Below are 19,658 nucleotides of genomic sequence, written 5' to 3' on the forward strand. Positions count from 1 at the left end.
AGCAGAATTCGAACTGAATTCATCACGTGTCCACACATGCTGACCGGAAGCTTTGAGGTGTAAAGCATGAACTCTTTCTCTTTAAACGTCAGTTTGTTTTCTTGTTTCAATGGAAAAAGAGGATTTAACCAAAAAGGCCTTTTCACAGTCTCTATGTCACCCTCTGGCCTTACACTTCTCTTTCATTTAAATTTCTCAGCCTTGATGACTTTGTTGTATAACTCTGGCCCTACCACCCCAAAACAACAAATATTTAAAAAATGCATTAAAAAAAATCAAGTTTGGTAATGCAGTTGTGACCTCTGCCTTTACTGCTGTTCTCAGTCCCATTTGCAGTGTCAGACTTTGCTTGGGCTGCTCATGGTTCAGGTGCAGGGCAGGGTTTCCATGCCAGGAAGCCAAAGGGTCAGATACTAATAAAGCATGTTGTTGTCTCAGGGTTGTAGATAGTAATGAATGGGCTTTAGACCACATGTCTAATGGTTTTAGAGCCTTTAACTTAACCTTTGAACTCTTTTGACCTGAGAGGTCGAGGCAGGAGGCTACAGACAGTCACCAGAGCAAGACCCCCTGACCCTTAGATCAGTTTGGGGCAGAGGTCAGAGGAAATGCTTATTGGATGGTGCTGTGTGGTCAGACTGGTGCGCTTGTGTTTTTGAGGCCTGTAACATTGCTCTTAGTTTTGAATTAGGATGTTATCCAGATCCAGTCACTACACTGAACCCACTGGACACAGAATTTCTTGTGATTTGATTTCTTAACAGTTTACTTGGATTTTCTTGTGTGTCACAGCTGTATACACATGTGCAATTTCCAGTCTCAATCCTCATCCTGCAGATTGTGTTAGGATTTTCTTATGTTTTTCCTTTTTTATACCATCTAAAATCGGCACACAAAAGTTGGACACAATTTAAAACACAAAGTACCATGACAGCAACACAAACACATCCTTGACTGATTACAAATCACTGCTCGTAATCGCGCTTTGTGCACGTGTACATGTGCGACTGTGTTGTGCTTTATGTGTGAGTGTTATATGCCTCAGCAAGGAGGCTTGGGAGAGTATGCAGTGAAGCCGTTTTTCTTATAATCCAGGCTATCCTTCATGTCTTATCTGAGGCCACTAATGTCTGGGGCCAGTGGAGGCTGGAGTTTGCAATTCATGGCCTAGACCTTGGCTTTGTAAGAGCAAACATCAATAATCTTCCCATGCCCAGCTCCGCCTGCAGCACCACCAGCATCCATATGGCTCCTGTATGTGGAGAGAGTGAAGGGGGTGTAGCAAGACAAACAAAGATTCAAGTAAACTAGGGGAGAGTCACTCAGTAAGAGGGACAGAGAATAATGTATGACACACTTACATCGTGACCCACTTTGATTCATCAGGTTTACATTAGCAGACACAACCTGGATGTTGGTTTTTGACACAGCAAATAGATAAAAAGCCAAATATTGGCAAAAGAAAACACAAATCTTTTGCGTCTATCATCTTAATAAGTTATCTCATGATCCATTTTAGCTTAGTGTTTTCCTGAAAATGTTTGGCTTATCACTATCACGAATCACATCAGTGGTAATTTGAAGATGTGTGACAAGGTTTGCACCAAAATAAAAATTTCTGAAAGAAAAAGAAAAGACCAAAAATGTTACAAAAGCTTTCCTGAGCATATTTAACAACATTGAATTTTCTTGGTGGTAATAAATTTGTCTGAAGCCCTACCAGGAAACTCTTAACAGCACAGAGAATTTTCCCTGAATTATCGACCAAGTAAGTGTGGTCAGTCCCTGCTACAAACACATTCTTTGTGAAGACTCTATTGATCGATGCAATGATTTAAAAAAACGAAACAAAAAAGACTGCCTCTTTCAAAGTAAATATCAAATTGAGTAAAATATCATATTCTGAATCCAGTACAGGATGCATATTGCTCAGTGGTCTCACAGCTAATATAGCTTGTGCTCTTTGTCTGGATATATTGTGTTTGCGTACAAAAAAAGCCCACACACACACTCAAAAGAAAGCGTGCCGCAGTATCCAGTCTCAACTGGTGCAGGGCTATTCTGCAAACAGAATTTGTCATGGCGAGTTCCTCATTATTATCTGCGTCTCTGTTCAACCGAGTTCGCATCCAGAAGCATAACGAAAACACAGCAGCTTGTAGTTTGTGCATGTGTGTCCAAACTGACCATGAATGAGCCGAGCAGAAACAGAAAACGGGAAGAATTTTAGCATGGCGACTTGCAGACGCAGCGAGTGACTCAGTCCAGCTCGAGTTTTAAAGGTACAAATGAAACGAGGCACAAAGGCTGAGTTAGGAAGCAGAAAATAAATAAACCAGGGATGGAGACTTGGGATCTGTAGCTAATGATTGTTTATAAAGAATTTTCTTGGTCTGTCAGTTTGGTTTCTCTGTCTGTAATCTAGCACTGAGTGGATATGATGTTGCAGCTTCCTTTTTTGTTGTTGCATACACTTTTGAGAACTTTCTTGGAGAACACGTGATGAAAAAAAGTGAGGTGATTAAAAACGAGAAATTGTTGAAGATAAAAACATTAAATACATGGCATTAGTAGTTTTTAATAAGGACACATTTGATAAACGCAGAGATTGTGGAGTTGAAGTTGAATGAAGTTCTGATCCTGCATACACACTAGTTTATTTATACCTCACTGGGCAGTTTATTTTTTTCCTACATCTAAAATCTTGGTCTCCTAAATACATGTTAAAAAAATGGTGCAATTAAAACACAATCTTCGCTTTACTAAACCAGAGTACACTTTTAGTTTAAAGTGTTATTGCGACTGTTTTAGTGTTCCTTTTATTAGTCAAGGGCAATTTAAAAAGAAACAAAAAAAGCTAATGGATTTTTGACCACTAAGGGGCAGAAAAAGTCCAAAACAGTCTCATAAAAACAGTGTTTTCTAAAGTGCTTATAGCTCAAATTTAAGCAAAGAAATGTCATATTTGACATCCACTGGGAACACTTGAAATTCCACAGGAGCTTTCTTTCTTGAAACCTGACAACAGCCCTAGTTTGGTCTCTACCAACGCTTATTCTTAAAAAAGGAAAAAAAAAAGGAAAAAGCTGTTTTTTAAGCAGTTATTTAATATCACTGATTATTTGTTTATTATTATTTATGTGATTCATTTATTGCTCTCTTTATTTGTTTATTCAATTCAATTTTGCTGAATGCATATTTTGTATTTTTTAAAATAACATAAAATTAAAAGAAAATCAGTAATGTATTTTTGTAACAGGAGAATTAAAATCCCAAAAAACCTCCCCCAAAGTTCATTAAAAAGTGCCTTGGGTATATTAGACTGAGAAATCATCCTGGCTCTTGAAATGCCCTCATACTGAATGACCCACACATTTTGTAAAAATACGTTTGAGTATCGTGTTTCTCGGGTAGCAGAGAATGGCCTTTCTACTCTAATAATAAGGTGACATTTCTCTCAGCACAGCCTCAGAATAAAAGCTGTGCTTTTTGCTCTCCTGCATCTACAGTACATCTGTTTTCCTCCTGGGCTCTCTTTGTCCCTTCCTCTCTCTGTGCTTCTTTCTGCAATTTGCCATCATCAAATTAAAGCTTGCTCTCATCCACTTTTCAGAGGATGAACCCAGCAATGAAAGACATGTAACTTTGTAACTTGCACTGTGTGAGCCTGTAGGGAGGCAGAAACAGAGCATGCGTGCTTAATGTATAAGCTTTTCCTCAGTGACGTTATGGCTTCCATGTAGCTTTAACTTTGTGAGATTTTTTTAAAATCTTGTTTCTTATATGTGAGGCTACTAAACTGTCTCTGCTGTTATGTGCAAAATACACAGGAAGAGCAGCTGGGGGGCAAAAACGTAAATAATAAATAAATGTTGGGGGGCAGGATGTGTTCATTTACACTTTGCAAATCTGACGCAGGTCCGCATCATCATGTGTTGTGTTCCTTGACTTGGAACAAGAACCATAAGACAAAGGGGGGAAGCACAAGAGCTGCGTTTTAATAAATAAGAGAAGCACAGATGACACAAGCTGATACCAGCTGCATTGTAGCCCTTTGATTCACCACGTATGGTCTGTTCACAGATTCGGATCAAGATTTCATTAGATCTCTCTTGCACTGTGTGGCATGCAATAAAGCCATGCAATCATTGTTTTTCCAAAGTCTGAAGGTGCCTTTTACTCAGTCAGCCATTGATTTAGTCACTTCACATTTGCTTATCTGCATTGTGGGGCTTCTGGGCAGCAGAGCATTTTCTTAGATATACTGAGCCTCATCCAGTGTCTCCCACAACATTTAATTTGAGAAAAGAAAAGCAGTCCCAGGCAGCTCTTGCATTCTAGCATCGACATCAACAACACGGTTTATCACAGAAGTTCATTTATCCTTCTGTTTCTCCCCCACACCCTGTCTCTTCTTACAAGACGTTCTTATTTTCTGTATGTAGTTATCCACATGTGCAAGAGACAAAGAGAAGGAGTTGTCTCAGTTGAGCAGTGCTCAACCTTCTGCCCCGTTAATTAGCTCAGTAAATGCTGTTGAGAATACAGCACAGGAAGTGAAGCATGTAAGTCAGTGAGGGATAAAGAGAATGAATGGGAGAAGCATCAAGGTTGGAGAGAAGGAAAAGAAAAAAATCTGAGGACCTGTCTGTGTTCACAGCAGCCTGTGTAAAACTCTGACCCGCTCCCTTTTTTATGCTTTTAAGCCATAACCAAGCAGATACCTTCTGATTAGGCAGTTTGCGCCACAGGGCAGTGAGAAGATGAGAAGAGTTAGAAAGGATGGAAATAAAAGAGTCCAGAAAATTAAGAATTGAGAGTTCACTCCAATCTAGTCATATCTTTTTTTTTTCTCAATACCATCTGTATGTCTTCGTGATATTCTCTGTTCAGCCTGTAATTTTGCCACCTACTTATTAGACAAATAATTAAAAAAAGAAAGAAAGAAAGTAATGCACGAGAGGCAGACACTAAGTCCACATGGTGATAACAGATTCTTAGTGTTCTGCAGACTAGACTTAAGTACCAGGAACTGGCTGGTGTAATATTTAACACCGTGGAAATGAATATCATTTTCATATTAAGATACAAAGTCTAGAAATCACTGGGGACGTTTTTTTTTTTTCCAACACTGGGAGGTTTTGCATTTAACAATCTGTGTTACAGTTACGTGACACAATTGTGTGAGCTTTTCTGTAGCAAGTGAACACATCTCATTTATACAAGTGTAACTTTGTTTTAGTGCAGTTTTTTTTGCACAGGAAACGCATTGCTCCTACTCTTTCCCTCTCTTACCTCAGCTCCACAGAGCTGCTTGCAGTCAGCCCTTTCTCCACTACCTGCTATTATGTGTAGCAGAGGTGTCTCTAATGGCCCGTGGCACTCCTTTCCTCCACCTCTCCCCTTTCATTTTCTCATAACAAGCCCCCTGCCCTCTCTCACTGGAGCTCAGACAAGATTATCCCTTCGTTATTCCACCTTCCACTCCAACCCACACTTCCTGGCTCAGGCGTGACCCCACGGCAGCAGGAAATGGGCATTTGCAACAGTCATTTCTCTCTCTTGCCCTATGCCTCCCTCGCACAATATGTATCTCGCCCCTCCCTCAAGTGCACACACTTGGAACGGGTCACAGATCATTTCAAGCACCTTGAACGCAGTGAGGCAATTACTCTCCCTTCTGGTCACCTCCAGCCCGCCTGACACTGCTCCCTGCTCGACTTTGAGTGGGCCCTCCTCTATTATCTCCATTCCCCACTCAGTGGGAGTCACCACTCTGCTAGTAGTGTCAGCCCATGACTCATGGCTCTACTACTGCCGGTGTTCAACGGCCCACCTATCAGCCTGGAAATCATCTTTCTGTTGCTGGTCTGCAGCGGTACTATCAGCACATCAAGGTGCCACAGAGTTATCTGTCGCAGAACAGGAGACAGGAAGATGGAGGCCGAGACCAGGCAATGTATTGCCTAAGTGTATGTTCATCTCAGACTGGCTCATTGAATGAGTGGAGCCATCCATCATCCATCTCCACGCTCTGTTTGTTTCCCCTTCATCACAGCCCCCATGTGCGCCGCTCCTCATCATAATCCTTACACAGACAGCAACTCGTGTGTGTGTGTTTGTGAGAGTGTGTATGTGTGTGATTTACAGCGGGTATGGTCTTAAGCAAGAGCAAGTAATAAATTCAGTGACATCATGGCAAGAGGGGAAATCTAAGTGTTGCAGTGCTTACTCATAGACTTCACATCCCACTATTCTGTGCGGTAGTTATTATCCCACTCAGCACAGACACGCGCGCACATACACAGACACTATTGTGTAGGTTTAATTGAGGGTGTGATCGTAAGTGTGCTGTAAATCCTGCTGCACTGGTCACTGTTAAAAGTGCCTCTCTGCCTTCGACAGTTTGAGCAGGTTTGTTTACTGACAGGGACAGGAAACCAATCATGCGCACGCACGCGAGTACACCTTATGTTCAATCTATGCAAACAAATAGCATCTAAATCACACAGCTTCCGCTCATTATCGGAAGATTGGTAGGATGGTACAGACAGCTGGGAGAGACACATTCACAGATCAGATCTGTTAATAGGGATTGCAGTCAGTGAGATTGATGACGCTAATTTTGCAATAACTGTCCCGAAACAGAAGAGCCTCTGTCTATTTGATCAAATTCCTCCTTTAAAAAGAAATAAATAATAAATTTGGAAAACTCTGATCATCAGCTGTATCTAATAGGAGAGGTTTCTGCAAGGAGACACAGGCCTTTCCATTCCAACTGTCAAGCAGGATTTATGCACGCTTTGGAGAGACTGCCAAAAAAAGTGAAATAGAGGTATCTCCATCTTGTGGGTTGAAGTGTTAATCAGTTCCTGGAAGAGATAGAATATGGTAGGCACCGATTAATATTGGATAGGCTGTTATTTTATGAATGCCAGGTGATGAGAACACATGTTAATCTAAAGGGTATGAAAGTATGTTTTAAAAAGGTTCAAGATACTTTCTTTTTCTATATTTATGAAAATAATTGTAACATTGTTTTTTAAAAGAATCATGATAATCATTAGCTTAGAGTAATATAAATATTTCTTACAGCCTTAATCTTACATGTTGTGTTTAGTATTGGAGGGATTTTTTTTACAAGAAGTGTTATACAGGGTGCGGCGCCTCTGCAGGGTATTTGAAAGAATAGCCAGCATTTCTGTTCAGTATGTTCTTGTTTGCCAGCATTTATTATTAATGTGATAACAAATGTATTTCTTGAGTTATTTTGTGTGAACTCTAACAGAGGAAAATTCAAAATGCCTGTTCCCACAGTGACCAACCTCAGCAGCACCATGGTTACAGCCCACCACCCTTAACCCCCTTCCCTTGATCCCTTCCTCCGCCTCTCCTCCAGACTTTAAGCAAAAAAAAACATTGATGTTGACCTCAGTCGTAAATGATCACGACGCTTTAACAAGCAGCACGTCCAACACGGCACTCACACTTTAGTGGGTAATGTAAAAAGTACATGTCACATGAGGTCAGTTTAGGCCCTAAAAAACACACTGAGTTTGATTTGGACTTTTTTTTTTCATTGAGTGTCTTGGAGAGGTTTACCAAGGTTTATCTCCTTTTTCTGTCATACATAAATGATCCACGCAGAGCATTTCTCCACAGCGAGTGCGGAGATTTATACGGCTGTTGGACAGATTAATCTGTGGGGAAAAAAGACAGAGAGGGAAGAGAAAGGAGGGATTCTTGGACGGCCTTTTTCTCTTTGTGTTGGTGGAAGACCAAACAGATCTTTGCTCTGCAGGATGAATAGCCATGATGTCAGGTGATTGCCTCTTTCCATTTTTTTTTCCTTTAGCCGGTTGCCATCGTTTTCCTGCTGCGATTTTCAACAGAGAAAAACATCTTTACATGCCCATAGCTGTGACAATAGGTGTCTTCAAAAATAAGCGTAGTCTCAGATCTTGTGTGTCTCCCTGCATTTGGTCATATCTTTACATACTTTTGTGCAACATTAGCAGTCCATGCCACTGTATTCATCATATAAAAACAAAGAAGACAGGTGAAAAGAATAAAGAAAGAAAAGAAGCGGTCAGATTTGCGACTGTGATGGGAGGATTTCAGTTTCTCCCCCAGATTGAGCAAATAACAGGAGAGGAATAAGATGCGGAGGAGTAAAAGGGGAAGGAGGAGGAAAGGAGAAGAAGGTGGTGTAATTTATCATTATTATTGCAGCATTTTAGACTGGTTTGAGCGTCGGGTCAGAGAGAGCAAAAGATGACCCAACTGCATTATAAAACCGGCCTTGCCTTCCCTCGTCTCCTCTCCGCTCTGACTCGGCCTTGTTTTCAACACAATTTCTACATTCCAGACATTGAAGCACAAAACAGAGGAGCCACCGTTTAAATGGCTTTAGCGTAGCAACACCAGCATGAGACTATAATTTGCTTTTATCTTTGCACCAAGCAGAAAAGGCACAGCGAGAGTGAAACAGAGCCACAGAGAGAACACGAGAGAGACATAAGGGACATAAGGGCGAGATGCATTTAAAATCTACACGCAGATAACTCCACCCAAACAGCCTCTTGTGTATCCCGTGTGTGTGTCTGCGTCTTATGTGTGTGTTTGTGGTTAAGCGTGCTTGTTTGCGTTAACGTGCGTGCAAGTGTGTGTTTGAATATATAAAGGAGCATCCTTCTGCTTTGGCAGAGGATCACAGAGTGTTAATTCAGTTGTTATCCATGTTTGAAAATGGAGTTGGCTGCAGTGTTTGCGTGAGCTGTGGTTGCCGGTGTGCGCCTTTGTGTGTGTTTGCGCGCAGGCGTTTGGCACCAGGCTGGAGGGTTGCTGTGGGTCCACGCTGGCGTAGTTGGGGCTGGAATGTGATTGGTGGGGACAGCAGGCCAAAGGCCGCCCAGGCTAGCGACTGCCACTTGGTAGAGTGCCCCAACTAAACACAGGCCAAATCTGTAGAGATTCACCCCTATTTCTCTCTTTCTGTGCTGCTGCTGCTGTCAAATCTCACACATTCTGGCAGCTCTTGCTCGTGTGTTTCATGGAAAGAAAAAAAGGAAACATCTGACTCCTCCATACAGTTCTCTTCTAAACCTTTTCCTACGATTATATTCTTAATTATAATCAAACATTCATTATCATAGGCAGTGTTTTGTTCTCATCAAGGAGGGCCTCGCTATTTAAGCACCGTAATGTAAAATGTATTACCACACAGAAGCAGTTTGGAGCTATTTGATTCTCCTCTTAATTAGATGTTTACTTTTTACCTTGAAGTGCCCTCGTAAACCGCCAGCCTGTTGTTTGCGTTCGTTATCCAGCAAGGGGGGCGTTAACAGCGTCATCTCCTCGCCGGGGAGAGACAACAAAATCTGGGTGTTATTGTGCTTTGAAGAGAAGGAGGGAAAGGCACAAGTAAAGAAGGGAAACAGTAGAGGAGCGGAAACAAAGCAGGACGGCTAGAAAAGCAGGAGAGAGAAAAAAGGGAGAGATGATTAATCCAATCAAGCCTCTTAGTGTTTCATCAATAGGCATTGTTCTAAGATGGCTGCCTCTCCCCAGCTCGGGCTGTGGGCTGCGGCTAGGCTAACACACAAGCTAATCCCAGAATAATACGGAGACGAGGGCAACGATGAGGACGGGGACTGTGCCAGCAGATTAGTACTAGCAAAGGATTCACTCACACAAAATGCACACACACACGCACACTGGGCATCGGATAGAGAGGCAGTCACAGATTGAGTGAGGTGCCTATTGGATTGCACAGCTTATAGTTTTATCCCGTGTGAATGTGCGCTGCTGGTACTGTTGTGGAGTGCGGTGGAGCTGAACTGAGCTCCTGAGGATTCACAGACTATAGCTGTGTGAAGCTGAGGAGGTCATGCATGAAAGTCTATGTTCTTGTGTTCACATGTAGCATGAATTGCTCTTTATCATTAGGATAGGAGCTCACCGTTCAAAAAGAGCGTTATATTCAGTGACATGATGGCATTGTGTTTTTTAGGCATTCTCCTATATTAGATTGCACAGCTAAATTGCTCAGGAATGGCTCGAGTTCCTTCCTTCTGCGTCGTATTTCTATTCCCTCGACCCAACATTTCCCTTTTGATTCTGCTTTCCGTGCTATCTACCTCCCTCTGTCCCCCTGTCGATCTTCCTCCCTGCGCCCCCTCCACCCTGCAGCATTTTCTGAGATGACAGGAGGGTGTTTTTCCTTTGTTGGGGAGCGGCTCGCACGTTCTCTCCTCTGTTGACAGGTAAAAGACATGAAAGATACTAAAAGACTGAGCATGATGGAATTCTCTGGGGAAGGAGAGGAGGTGGGAGGAGAGGCAGCGGGAAGGGAGGACTGATAGCAAAGTGGGAGAGAGGGAGGGGGGGAAGAGCCAAAGGAGTGCTGAAGCTTGGCTAAAGGTAAAGTATTTAGTGTGAGAAAAGGAAGGATTGAGTCAAAGGAGGGAGGAGTAAAAATAAAAGGTGGGGGTGGAGGGGGGTTGACAGTCTGTGACCTCGGGTAAGTCTCTTCGACTGTGTGCTGATGCGTGAAACCTGAGCACACGCAGTATTAGCACGCCTCACTTACTGAGCACAGCAGAGGCCTGACACAGGGCAAGGCAACCTCCTTCTACACACACAAACACACAGGCAGTCGTCCAACACACAAACATTACGGGCACACACATTGGCGCTTTTAATGATGTGCTTACCAAATACAAAACTCACACACACACAAAGATAAAAACCATGTTGTAAGGTAGTGTGTTCCAAATCCAAAAGCACAATGGTGAGTGGAGAAGGTCAGTTCAGCCCTCCAACAGGCCCTGCGGTGCTGGTTCTCTGCTGCCCCGTCAGCTGCTCTCTGTTGCCTGTTACATGTACAACTTGTGTGTTTGCTTGGCGCCCGGCCAGGCCCGTGTTTGTGGCCTCATACAGTTGTGTGATGCACAACACGCCTAAGGCAGGTCGAGCCATAATCCAGCTCTCCCTCTCTCTTTCTCCTATTCTCTCGGTCTCGCTCGCCTTTCCTCCTCCCTGTGTGTAAGTTAATGGGTTAACCAATAAGCAGGGATAATTGAGACAAACAAGCCAATGAGGAAATGTCACAGGAGAGCACAAGTCAAGCGAAAAACACACCGCCAACAGCTCTGTGTGTGTGTGCGCGAGTGTGTGTGTTTGTGTGTGGACTCAGCCTCATGTGTATGCATGCACAAAATTAAATATTAAATCAAGTATATTGAATTGTGTGTGCTATTCCTGTTTCTGCACATGTACGTAAACGTGTATGTGTCTAATCATATGTGTGTATCTGTGTGTGTGTGTGTGTGTGTATCTGTGTGTGTGTGCATACGTAGCCTGTCTTTTTTTTCTTTTTTCCGGGTGTTGCTGTAGAGCAGGATTCTCCTGCTGTGTCTGCTCTCTAGGCTTCCTCAGCTGCGTTTGCATACCATACACCTGCCCCCGGGTGATTACACAGACACACACCCACATACGCACACACACCTTAAACAGAGGAACACACAGCTCACATGTGAACACATATTTGTTAATCAAATGAGCAGCACTTTTAAAGCGCCCCTCCTTCCTTCTCCTCCACTTCAGTACTTTGTCTTTGGTTCTCTGCTCTTCTGTCTAATAAAAACGGGACTTGCTGAGAGGCAGCAGATCTGATGTCTTTGATATGGAGACAGATGAAGAGTTGGAGGATGCAGGTAAGAGAGCTGAGTGACTATAAAAAGCCTCATCAGAGCAAAGACGTGTGGCGCGATGCATTCCCTCGACTGAGAACAGGGACGCTTCTGTTGTCTGTGCTAGGAAGCAGGTGTGCCACAAGGCATTGTGGGAAGGAAATGATATGACGGCACATCAGTTTGCCAGCTCAGGTCAGCTCCCTCCAAATGGTTCCAGTGAATTTGCAGGTCTAAGTGAGTGTATAATTGGGTTTTGGTCAATATAGGTGGGAATATTTTAAAAGGAAATCCACTTTAAACTCTTAGTGACAGCATTTGATATTTGGGAATAATATCACCATCAATGATGTTATCATTACTGCTTTCTGGACAGTAAAAGCAAATCTGTGAATTTAGTGAGAAATTTGGATGCTTGCTGAGCCGCAACGGTTCACTATCACAAAGATCGAGAAGCAAAGGCCAAGCAGGGAATTTCAAACAGTGATAGCTGTCAGCTCAGGAGGAGCATGACGCAATGTGTTCATCTGATTGCTATCGTTCCAACAACGAAAACTGGCAGGTTTCTGTGTGTGCAGTGGCTATAGAGTGCAAACATCTCTCTTCTAAAGTAACATGTGACCACTGGATGATTGCCTCTGCCTGGACAGTTATTTTGCTGATGTTTGTATCAATACCTTAACTAACATTTATCTGGAAGCATATATGCAGCCTTGTAGCTGGTTACAGTATTAATGCAAATTCTCCTGAGCACAAATCAGACCAGATGTGCTGTGTGCAGTCAGTCAGTTACTGCTGCCTTCGGCTCAAGGCTCTTGTACTATCCAGTACTTTGACAAGAACCTCTCCAGGCCTTGGTTGTCAATACTGAAAGTATTCTGATATTTGTGCAGCAGTTTGATCAGTTTTGCCAGAATAGAGAGTCAACCTAGACTCAGTCTTGCAGTGTTATTTGCTAGCAGTGCCTCCAGTACATTTATTTATTAACTGGAGATTCGAGTGTTTAGACCAAGGAGATCATTGTAGATTTCCGGAAGAGGGGTCATAACAACCATCTGCCTCTCTTCATTGGCAGTGAGGCGGTGGAGAGGGTGAGCAGTTTTAAATTCTTGGGGGTAACTGTGACCGAGGACCTGTCCTGGGGCAACCATATCACCTCAGTTGCACGGAAGGCCCAACAGCGCCTCTACTACCTGAGGAGACTGCGGAGCGCACACATTCCCAGATCTCTGATGTTGAACTTCTACAACTGTGCCATCAGCAGCGTTCTGACGTATGGATTTCTAGTATGGTTCCCCAGCTGCACCAAGGCCGATCAGCAAGCACTCCAGCGGGTGGTGAAAGAAGCTGGCAGAATTATTGGAACAAGTCTGCCAGAGATCAGTAATATCTTCCCCACTCGCTGTCTGAGGAGGGTGCACAGTATCCTGCGGGACCAACATCACCCTGCGTGCCACCTTTTCCATCTGCTGCCCTCAGGGAGAAGGTACAGGTCTATACAGGCCAGAACATCCAGACTGGCCAACAGCCTGTATCCACAGGCTGTGAGGCTCCTGAACTCTCTGCCCCCCTCTCACGGACAATAACCATATCCAACTTCTTAATAGCAATGAACTGGTCTGCATTGGTGCATCATATCTTTATTCTCTTCCCCCTCCTGCCCCCCCCCCCCCCCCCCCCCCTCTTTCTTAAATAGATAACTATCATATCTGATATCATATCTCACAGTACAATAATATTGAATGTGTTGCATTGTTGTATTTTGTCATGTTTCTCAGGTCTTTGTCTGAATTTCTACGAACATTATTGCTAAGGATTGTCTTATTGCATTGGAGTCACACTGGGTTAAATATGTACACTTGGGTTTTAAGGGGTATTTATTATTTTCTTCTTTTTTGGGGGTTGTATGGAAGCCCCAAACGCAATTTCATTGTTCTTGACAATGACAATAAATAAATACTACTACTACTATCTTCACCATCTTTTTCTTTTTTTAAAAAAAATTCACAAAAGCAGATTTGGCAGCAGTAAAACATCACCAGTTGTTGAATGGTGACCTGTGATTCTTTTATTTTAACCAATAAACCTTCTCTTTTCTCTTTTTGATTTGAAGGTTTCTGCCATATTAAGTTTTTTTTACTTGTCTTTTGTCTGCCAGACTGCATAACCTTAGAAAAGGCATGAATCTTTGTAGCATTTTAAAATTATTATTACTGTTATTTCTCTGTTGATAAAACGTATTCAGTCTTAGTTTTGTCTCTTGTGTAGACTAGATTGTGGAAATCGTGGACAAGGTTTTGGTGAGTTGAAAGACACGTACGTTATACATCCACATTTAAACACCTTTGGTGTCACAGAAGCACAGGGCAACAGGGTCAGCACTAGAGCTAATGTGCGTAAAGTGTTGAAGTATTTGTGACAGGAGTGTAGCGTGCTTTAGGTGAGCGTGTGGGCCATTGAAGCTTAGTTTCTTGTAGCAGACGCAGATTTATGGTGGAGCTATAACCATACAAGGTTATGTGATGTGTAAAGTAGAGTTGAAGAGCAGGTGGTCTGCATCCAGTGACAGAGCAAACATTTAGATTTAATGTCACCCTTGCTTGACCTCAACTTTGAAACAGAGTGCGGTTGTTAAAACGTTGTTGTGAGCTAACAACCTAAAACCTCATCTAGCAGCTCGAATGGTAAACAGTGTCAGTCTTTCCTCAGCTTCAGAGGTGGACCCGACACTGACCCTTTCTACTTCTCTCTATGCGTAATGTAAGGCAGCAGCTTGGGATAATAAGATATACTGAATACACAGGCTATTTTTAATACCACAAGCCTTTTCAGTGAGCACCTCCAACCCTGCAAAGAAACGTGAATTATTGTGGTTTCACCAATCTCTTATCCAGCATTTTCTTTAATTTGTAATTCGCTTTAAAGATGTTTAAAAACCAAGCTATTGGTAAGCATTTTCGGCCTGAAATGTGGCACATAGGTACTCACAGCTTTGTATTCTTTCTTTTCCATGTCAACTGCCTTCCTCCTCATGGCCGCTGCGCACTTCACCTCTCATCCTGATGCCTTACTTCACAGGTAAGTGTTCAAAATCATGCACACACATGCACGTTTTTATGTTGCTGTATCCGTAATATGAAGGCTCTGTGCGATGCTGTTGGAGTTCTTAGCAAGGCCGCACTTCCCTTTAATGTGGAGTGAGTGAAAAGTGCGCAGGTGACCTCGGTTGCTGTCCTGTTGACACCGAGGCGAGGAGCTGTGATTAGACTCTAAACACACCGGATATGTCCTACATCGCCTACAGAACTGTTTATGTTTTTTTCTCTCTGCAGCAAAGCAGATATATTTGTGTAGAAATATTTCCTTAAAATTCCATCTGTACACCAGAACACCAGAATCAGAATCCATTTAGTCCAGTTTTGTGTGTGCGCGCGCCCCCGCGCCCATGCCTATGTGTGTGTACACATCCGTTTGCCTGCACGTGTGTGTGGTGCTCAGCTGGCCAAGTGAGAGTTGTGTAATTGCAGGGTTATTGCTGCTGAGCCTGATGGGTAATGACACATTTGCAAATTAATTCTCAGCGCTAGGCTGTGATTAGCATACAGAGAGAAGCATCTCACACACAAAGACCAATATATACGCGCACACACGCTCACACACTTCACAGGCTTCTAATCACCAGTGCGAGGTCAGGTTAAATGGGAGCGCGTAATGGCGGAGCGAGTGCGAGTCTTAGCAGATAAGGGTGAGAGAAGGGTGACGATATTATTTCGCATCAGAGTTGATGCGGACACACTTATGCTGCTTTTTTTCAAATTAATAAAATCGCTCCCTCTCTCTTTTCTGCTCACAGAGGCCATTTAAGGTAAAAATGGGACTCGCAGAGTAACTCACAATACACAACATCACCCACAAACACGATATCATGATACACGTGGTGGCTAGCTACACAGCTATGGTTAGCATAACATATACACATTAGCACAGTGAGGCTGGAGGATGAACGCTAACTTTTTTCCATTTGGTAAAAGTTAACGGCACGATTCCTGATGGTTAGGGACAAATGTAATCGCATGGCAGGATACTGTAAACGAACCAAACTTCAGTCAGGAGAACACCTTTGATAGTCGATCCACAATATGAGGTTAGTCATTAATTTACTGGTGCACGGGCTGGACTGTAGCTACATTGTAGGTTTTAAAATGAATAGTGGTAATAAAAACCAAGAGATGCAAACAGTGATCACTGCCTTTTTTTAAGGGCTTGTTCAGATTAAAGAGAACAAGATACAAAGCATTAAAACATGTTAAAAAGACAACAGCCTTAATAAACGCAGAGTAGTTTTGACCCAGAAGTAGGGGTCATCACATCATCACTTTGCAAACGGATTGCAAACATTTTGCCCTGTGGAACAAAGTGGACTTCATAGTGGCAGTGCCAGGTTCTCCAAATTAATTGGTGATTTACATTTTAGGATAATCTGAAAAGGAAAATACTTCGGATGATGTGAGTGTTAATTTAACTTGCACAACTTGAATTTTTTTAACAGATCTGGATGCTGGTCTTTTAGCTGCTTCGCTAAGTTGGAAATATTTTCTCCCTCAGCCTGAAAAACACAAAAACATCACACAAATTGGCTTTCGGGAAACAATTATCATCCCTTGTACAGCCATATTAGTTCTGTTGTTTAAAAAAACAACTGAAAATAGCGATGCATGCATTTAATAGTTTGATTTATATTATTGATTTTGTAAGAGAAGATCTTAGGAGACCTCTATTTTACGTGGAAATAACTGCACATCTATAATTCAGTTTTTGGCATCGTACTACAGCAGTTTCAGCCATGTTTGCCGGACCACCACGAGGAGTCATGAGTCTTTTGTAGGTCAGTACTTCAGTGTTGCGGGATCTGTTTGCAGCAGCTGCATGTTTCAATAAAGAATTCTGTACTTGGCATGTACGTCTTGATAATTGCACCACAAGAGAAATTTGTATAATGTTCTCCTATATTGATATTTCCCCACACCCTTCATGTTGGTTGCTCTGTAGGGCATTGACATGCACTGGGCATTGATAGATGAAATGATAAATACTTTATTTATCCGATATTTGTTAAATTATTTTCAAGATTGTGTATTTTCAAGAAGCAGGATCACACTGTGAAGGATTGTACTCACCATGTTATAACTTCAAACATTTCTCCTGTCACAATTACTGGCTATTAGAAATCTCCTTACCGATAGAGAGATACTCAATGAAACAGCATCACTGCATGGTTTGAATTATGTTTACGCTCAATTTCATGGTTGTCATTTGTGATGCTTATCGGTCGCCGCATGTAAAGAAGGATTTGCAAAGTGGAAAGGACTTTTATTACACATATGCAATTAGTGCCTTTTTTTTATTCAGTCATATAATGAGTATGTTCCAAAGAACCCATTGAAGATGTTGAGTGTTTTTTTTCCCCCCATTTAAAAGGTGAATTGCTTTAAATTTACTCTGAAAATCCCTGACACTTTTGTTTTTTGAATGCACATCCTCACTTGTGATGTTGCGTGCAACACAGGCTTTATTTCTTTCTTCTCTTTGAGAATCCCACACCTTCTCTTTTTGCATTCACGTCAGAGTGCAGCGCGTTACCGGGATGCACAGTATATGTTTGTGTGTGTTTATCTTTGCAAGTCTATTTGGCAGAGGCTGTGCGGGGTAGGTAAAGATTATAGTGATGTCTTATCCTGGCACTCCTTGCTGAGGAAGAAGTCATACGTTCAACCCTCTCTCACTTGCGCACTCACACACACACACACACACACACACACACACACACACACACACACACACACACACACACACACACACACACACACACACACACACACACACACACTTGGGCACAATGCTTCAGAGAGTGATTATGTCTTTGAAGGGGGGGATGTAGGGGAGACAATAGTATAGTGGGTTGACAGGAAGTGAGTGTGGCAGGTTTACGTGTGTGTATGTGTACAGTATGTGTGACTGAGCTCAGTCTTGCTTTCTCTGAACATAGCCAAAGAATTAAGGAATATAATCTCTCTCTCTCGCTCTCTCCTCTCTCTTTGTCTCTCTACCTGTTTTCATCCCCGTCTTTGTCAGCTGACTGTCTTCTTATCCATGGCGTTTTCATTTTATTCTTTTTTTAAACCCCCTTTTCACTTGTTTTTGTTCTTCCCCTCTCTTGTTCTTTCCCTCTCCCTGTTAGTTCTTGATCACAGTGTTTCAGTCTCACATGCTGCCTTGGTCCCCAGGGAGCTTTTATACCCTTTCAGAGAGAGAGAGAGAGCAAGACAGAGTGTGTGTGTGTGTGTGTGTGTGTGTGTGTGTGTGTGTGTGTGTGTGTGTGCCTCCATGTACGTTTCTTCTTCTGCAGTGCACTTGTCAACTGTGACTCATTACACTACGTTGAATAACAGAGGACAATAGCTGTTCTCCAGCACTGCCTGTCCCTTAATGAGCAGCGAAATAAAAAAGCAGACACATGATTCTTTATCGTTACCTGTCAGTCCCACTTTTCATCTCTGCAATAACCCACATGATTTGATTTCAACACAGTAACCTGTGACGTTACTGCTCTTTTTCTCATTTTACTAGTGTAAAAAAGAAAAACTAAACGAGCAAATGGTCAATCTGAGTTTGCATTTAAAACTTGGGATGTTTCATGTCTTTGTTACAGAAGATCCTGTTAAACAAAAAGGAATTCTTGTGTTTGTTTTGGGGGAAAAAAAACTGTCATGCTGCAGCCGTTTGAAATTTTTACATCACCGACTGCCATTTTTTTTCTGTGTCAGCCAACATGAGGTATGACTTTTAGATCATAGCACACTTATTACATGTGTCCCTTCAAGCGCTCTGCATGTTCTGCGTGAGAATAATCTAAATCACCAGTCCTGCATGCCAACAATGACGATAACATTGAAATAAGCAGTTGAGCATATATTTTGTTATCCTGAGGTCAGGACTTTGATTTCAACATATTGGATTAGTGACTTTTTTGACTCTGTTGCTGTTCTCCAACAGCACTGTACTATATTTTTATATTTTTGTGTATTTAATTCAACTGAAAATACCACTGAAATTAAAATTACAGTGAATTTTGATGAATACATTTTTTTTTTTTGTTACAACTTCTCTGTTACTGTAATTAAATTCCCGTTTTAGATCCCCACCTACTTTTTATATCCTATTCCATGAAGTCGTGCACACATTATACATTCTTCAAGCAGCAGCTTTATTGTGGGTAAACCTCCTAAATTTAAGCCAAAGGAAAAATCATCATATAGCAAATGTTTTGTGATATGATACCATATGATATAATATATGACTGCAAGAAGGTCCTCGATTTGAATGTAGGCAGTGGCTTTGGTTTTGATGTTGGTGTTACTTTCCCCTCATCGCCTAGACCCCAACACTCCAACACTCCAGTGACTTGCAAGGGGTTCAGTTAATTGGTGATTTGAAGTTTGCTGTAGTTGTGAGTTTGTGCATGAATGGTTGTCTCTCTCTGTGTTACCCCTGAAACAAACCAGTGTCCTGTCCACGCTGTACCCTGCCTCTTGCCATGTAGCAGATGGGATAGGCTCCAGCTCCTCTCAGACCCTGATCTGGATGAGCAGAAGAAAATAGATGGATGGATGCAATTGCGAATTTGATCATTCCTATTTTTAACAAAGTTGTTTAAACTACCTTTTTAAGCTGCTTTAGTTTAGCAAATTTCTTCAAGTGGTTTTCCTGAAGTCCATTGGTGGCTGCTGCAAATGGCGACGAAAATAGATCCTGAAAATGATGGAAAAAAGTCTGCATCTTCATCATCAGAAGCATACACAGCATTTGAGGTTTAAGAAGTGATCTTCAGTAGTTACTGCAATGTAAAACTAGGAGAAGGGAAAAAAAAATGTCACCAAAGGTGCCACCCTTAAAAAGAAATGATGA

The 19,658-nt window shown here is 42.2% G+C and overlaps 1 protein-coding gene across 2 annotated transcripts in view; it reads left to right on the forward strand.

The window, feature by feature from the left end:
- The window catches only part of gse1b (Gse1 coiled-coil protein b), a 166,346-nt gene that overhangs the window by 80,422 nt on the left and 66,266 nt on the right, over nucleotides 1-19,658 (forward strand). Inside the window, exon 1 of one of the 2 annotated variants that reach the window (XM_085400866.1) lies at nucleotides 11,672-11,717. The exons of the other annotated variant lie outside the window; for it this stretch is intronic. Coding sequence (XP_085256992.1) covers nucleotides 11,687-11,717 — 31 coding nt within the window. The 5' untranslated portion in view covers nucleotides 11,672-11,686. Of the gene's footprint in view, nucleotides 1-11,671; nucleotides 11,718-19,658 lie in introns of those variants that run through there. 2 annotated transcript variants of the gene reach the window in all.

This window comes from Rhamphochromis longiceps, linkage group LG1 (assembly GCF_057381845.1).
Source record: "Rhamphochromis longiceps isolate RC_006_pf linkage group LG1, R_longiceps_female_GT1.1, whole genome shotgun sequence".
NCBI classification, from domain to species: domain Eukaryota; kingdom Metazoa; phylum Chordata; class Actinopteri; order Cichliformes; family Cichlidae; genus Rhamphochromis; species Rhamphochromis longiceps.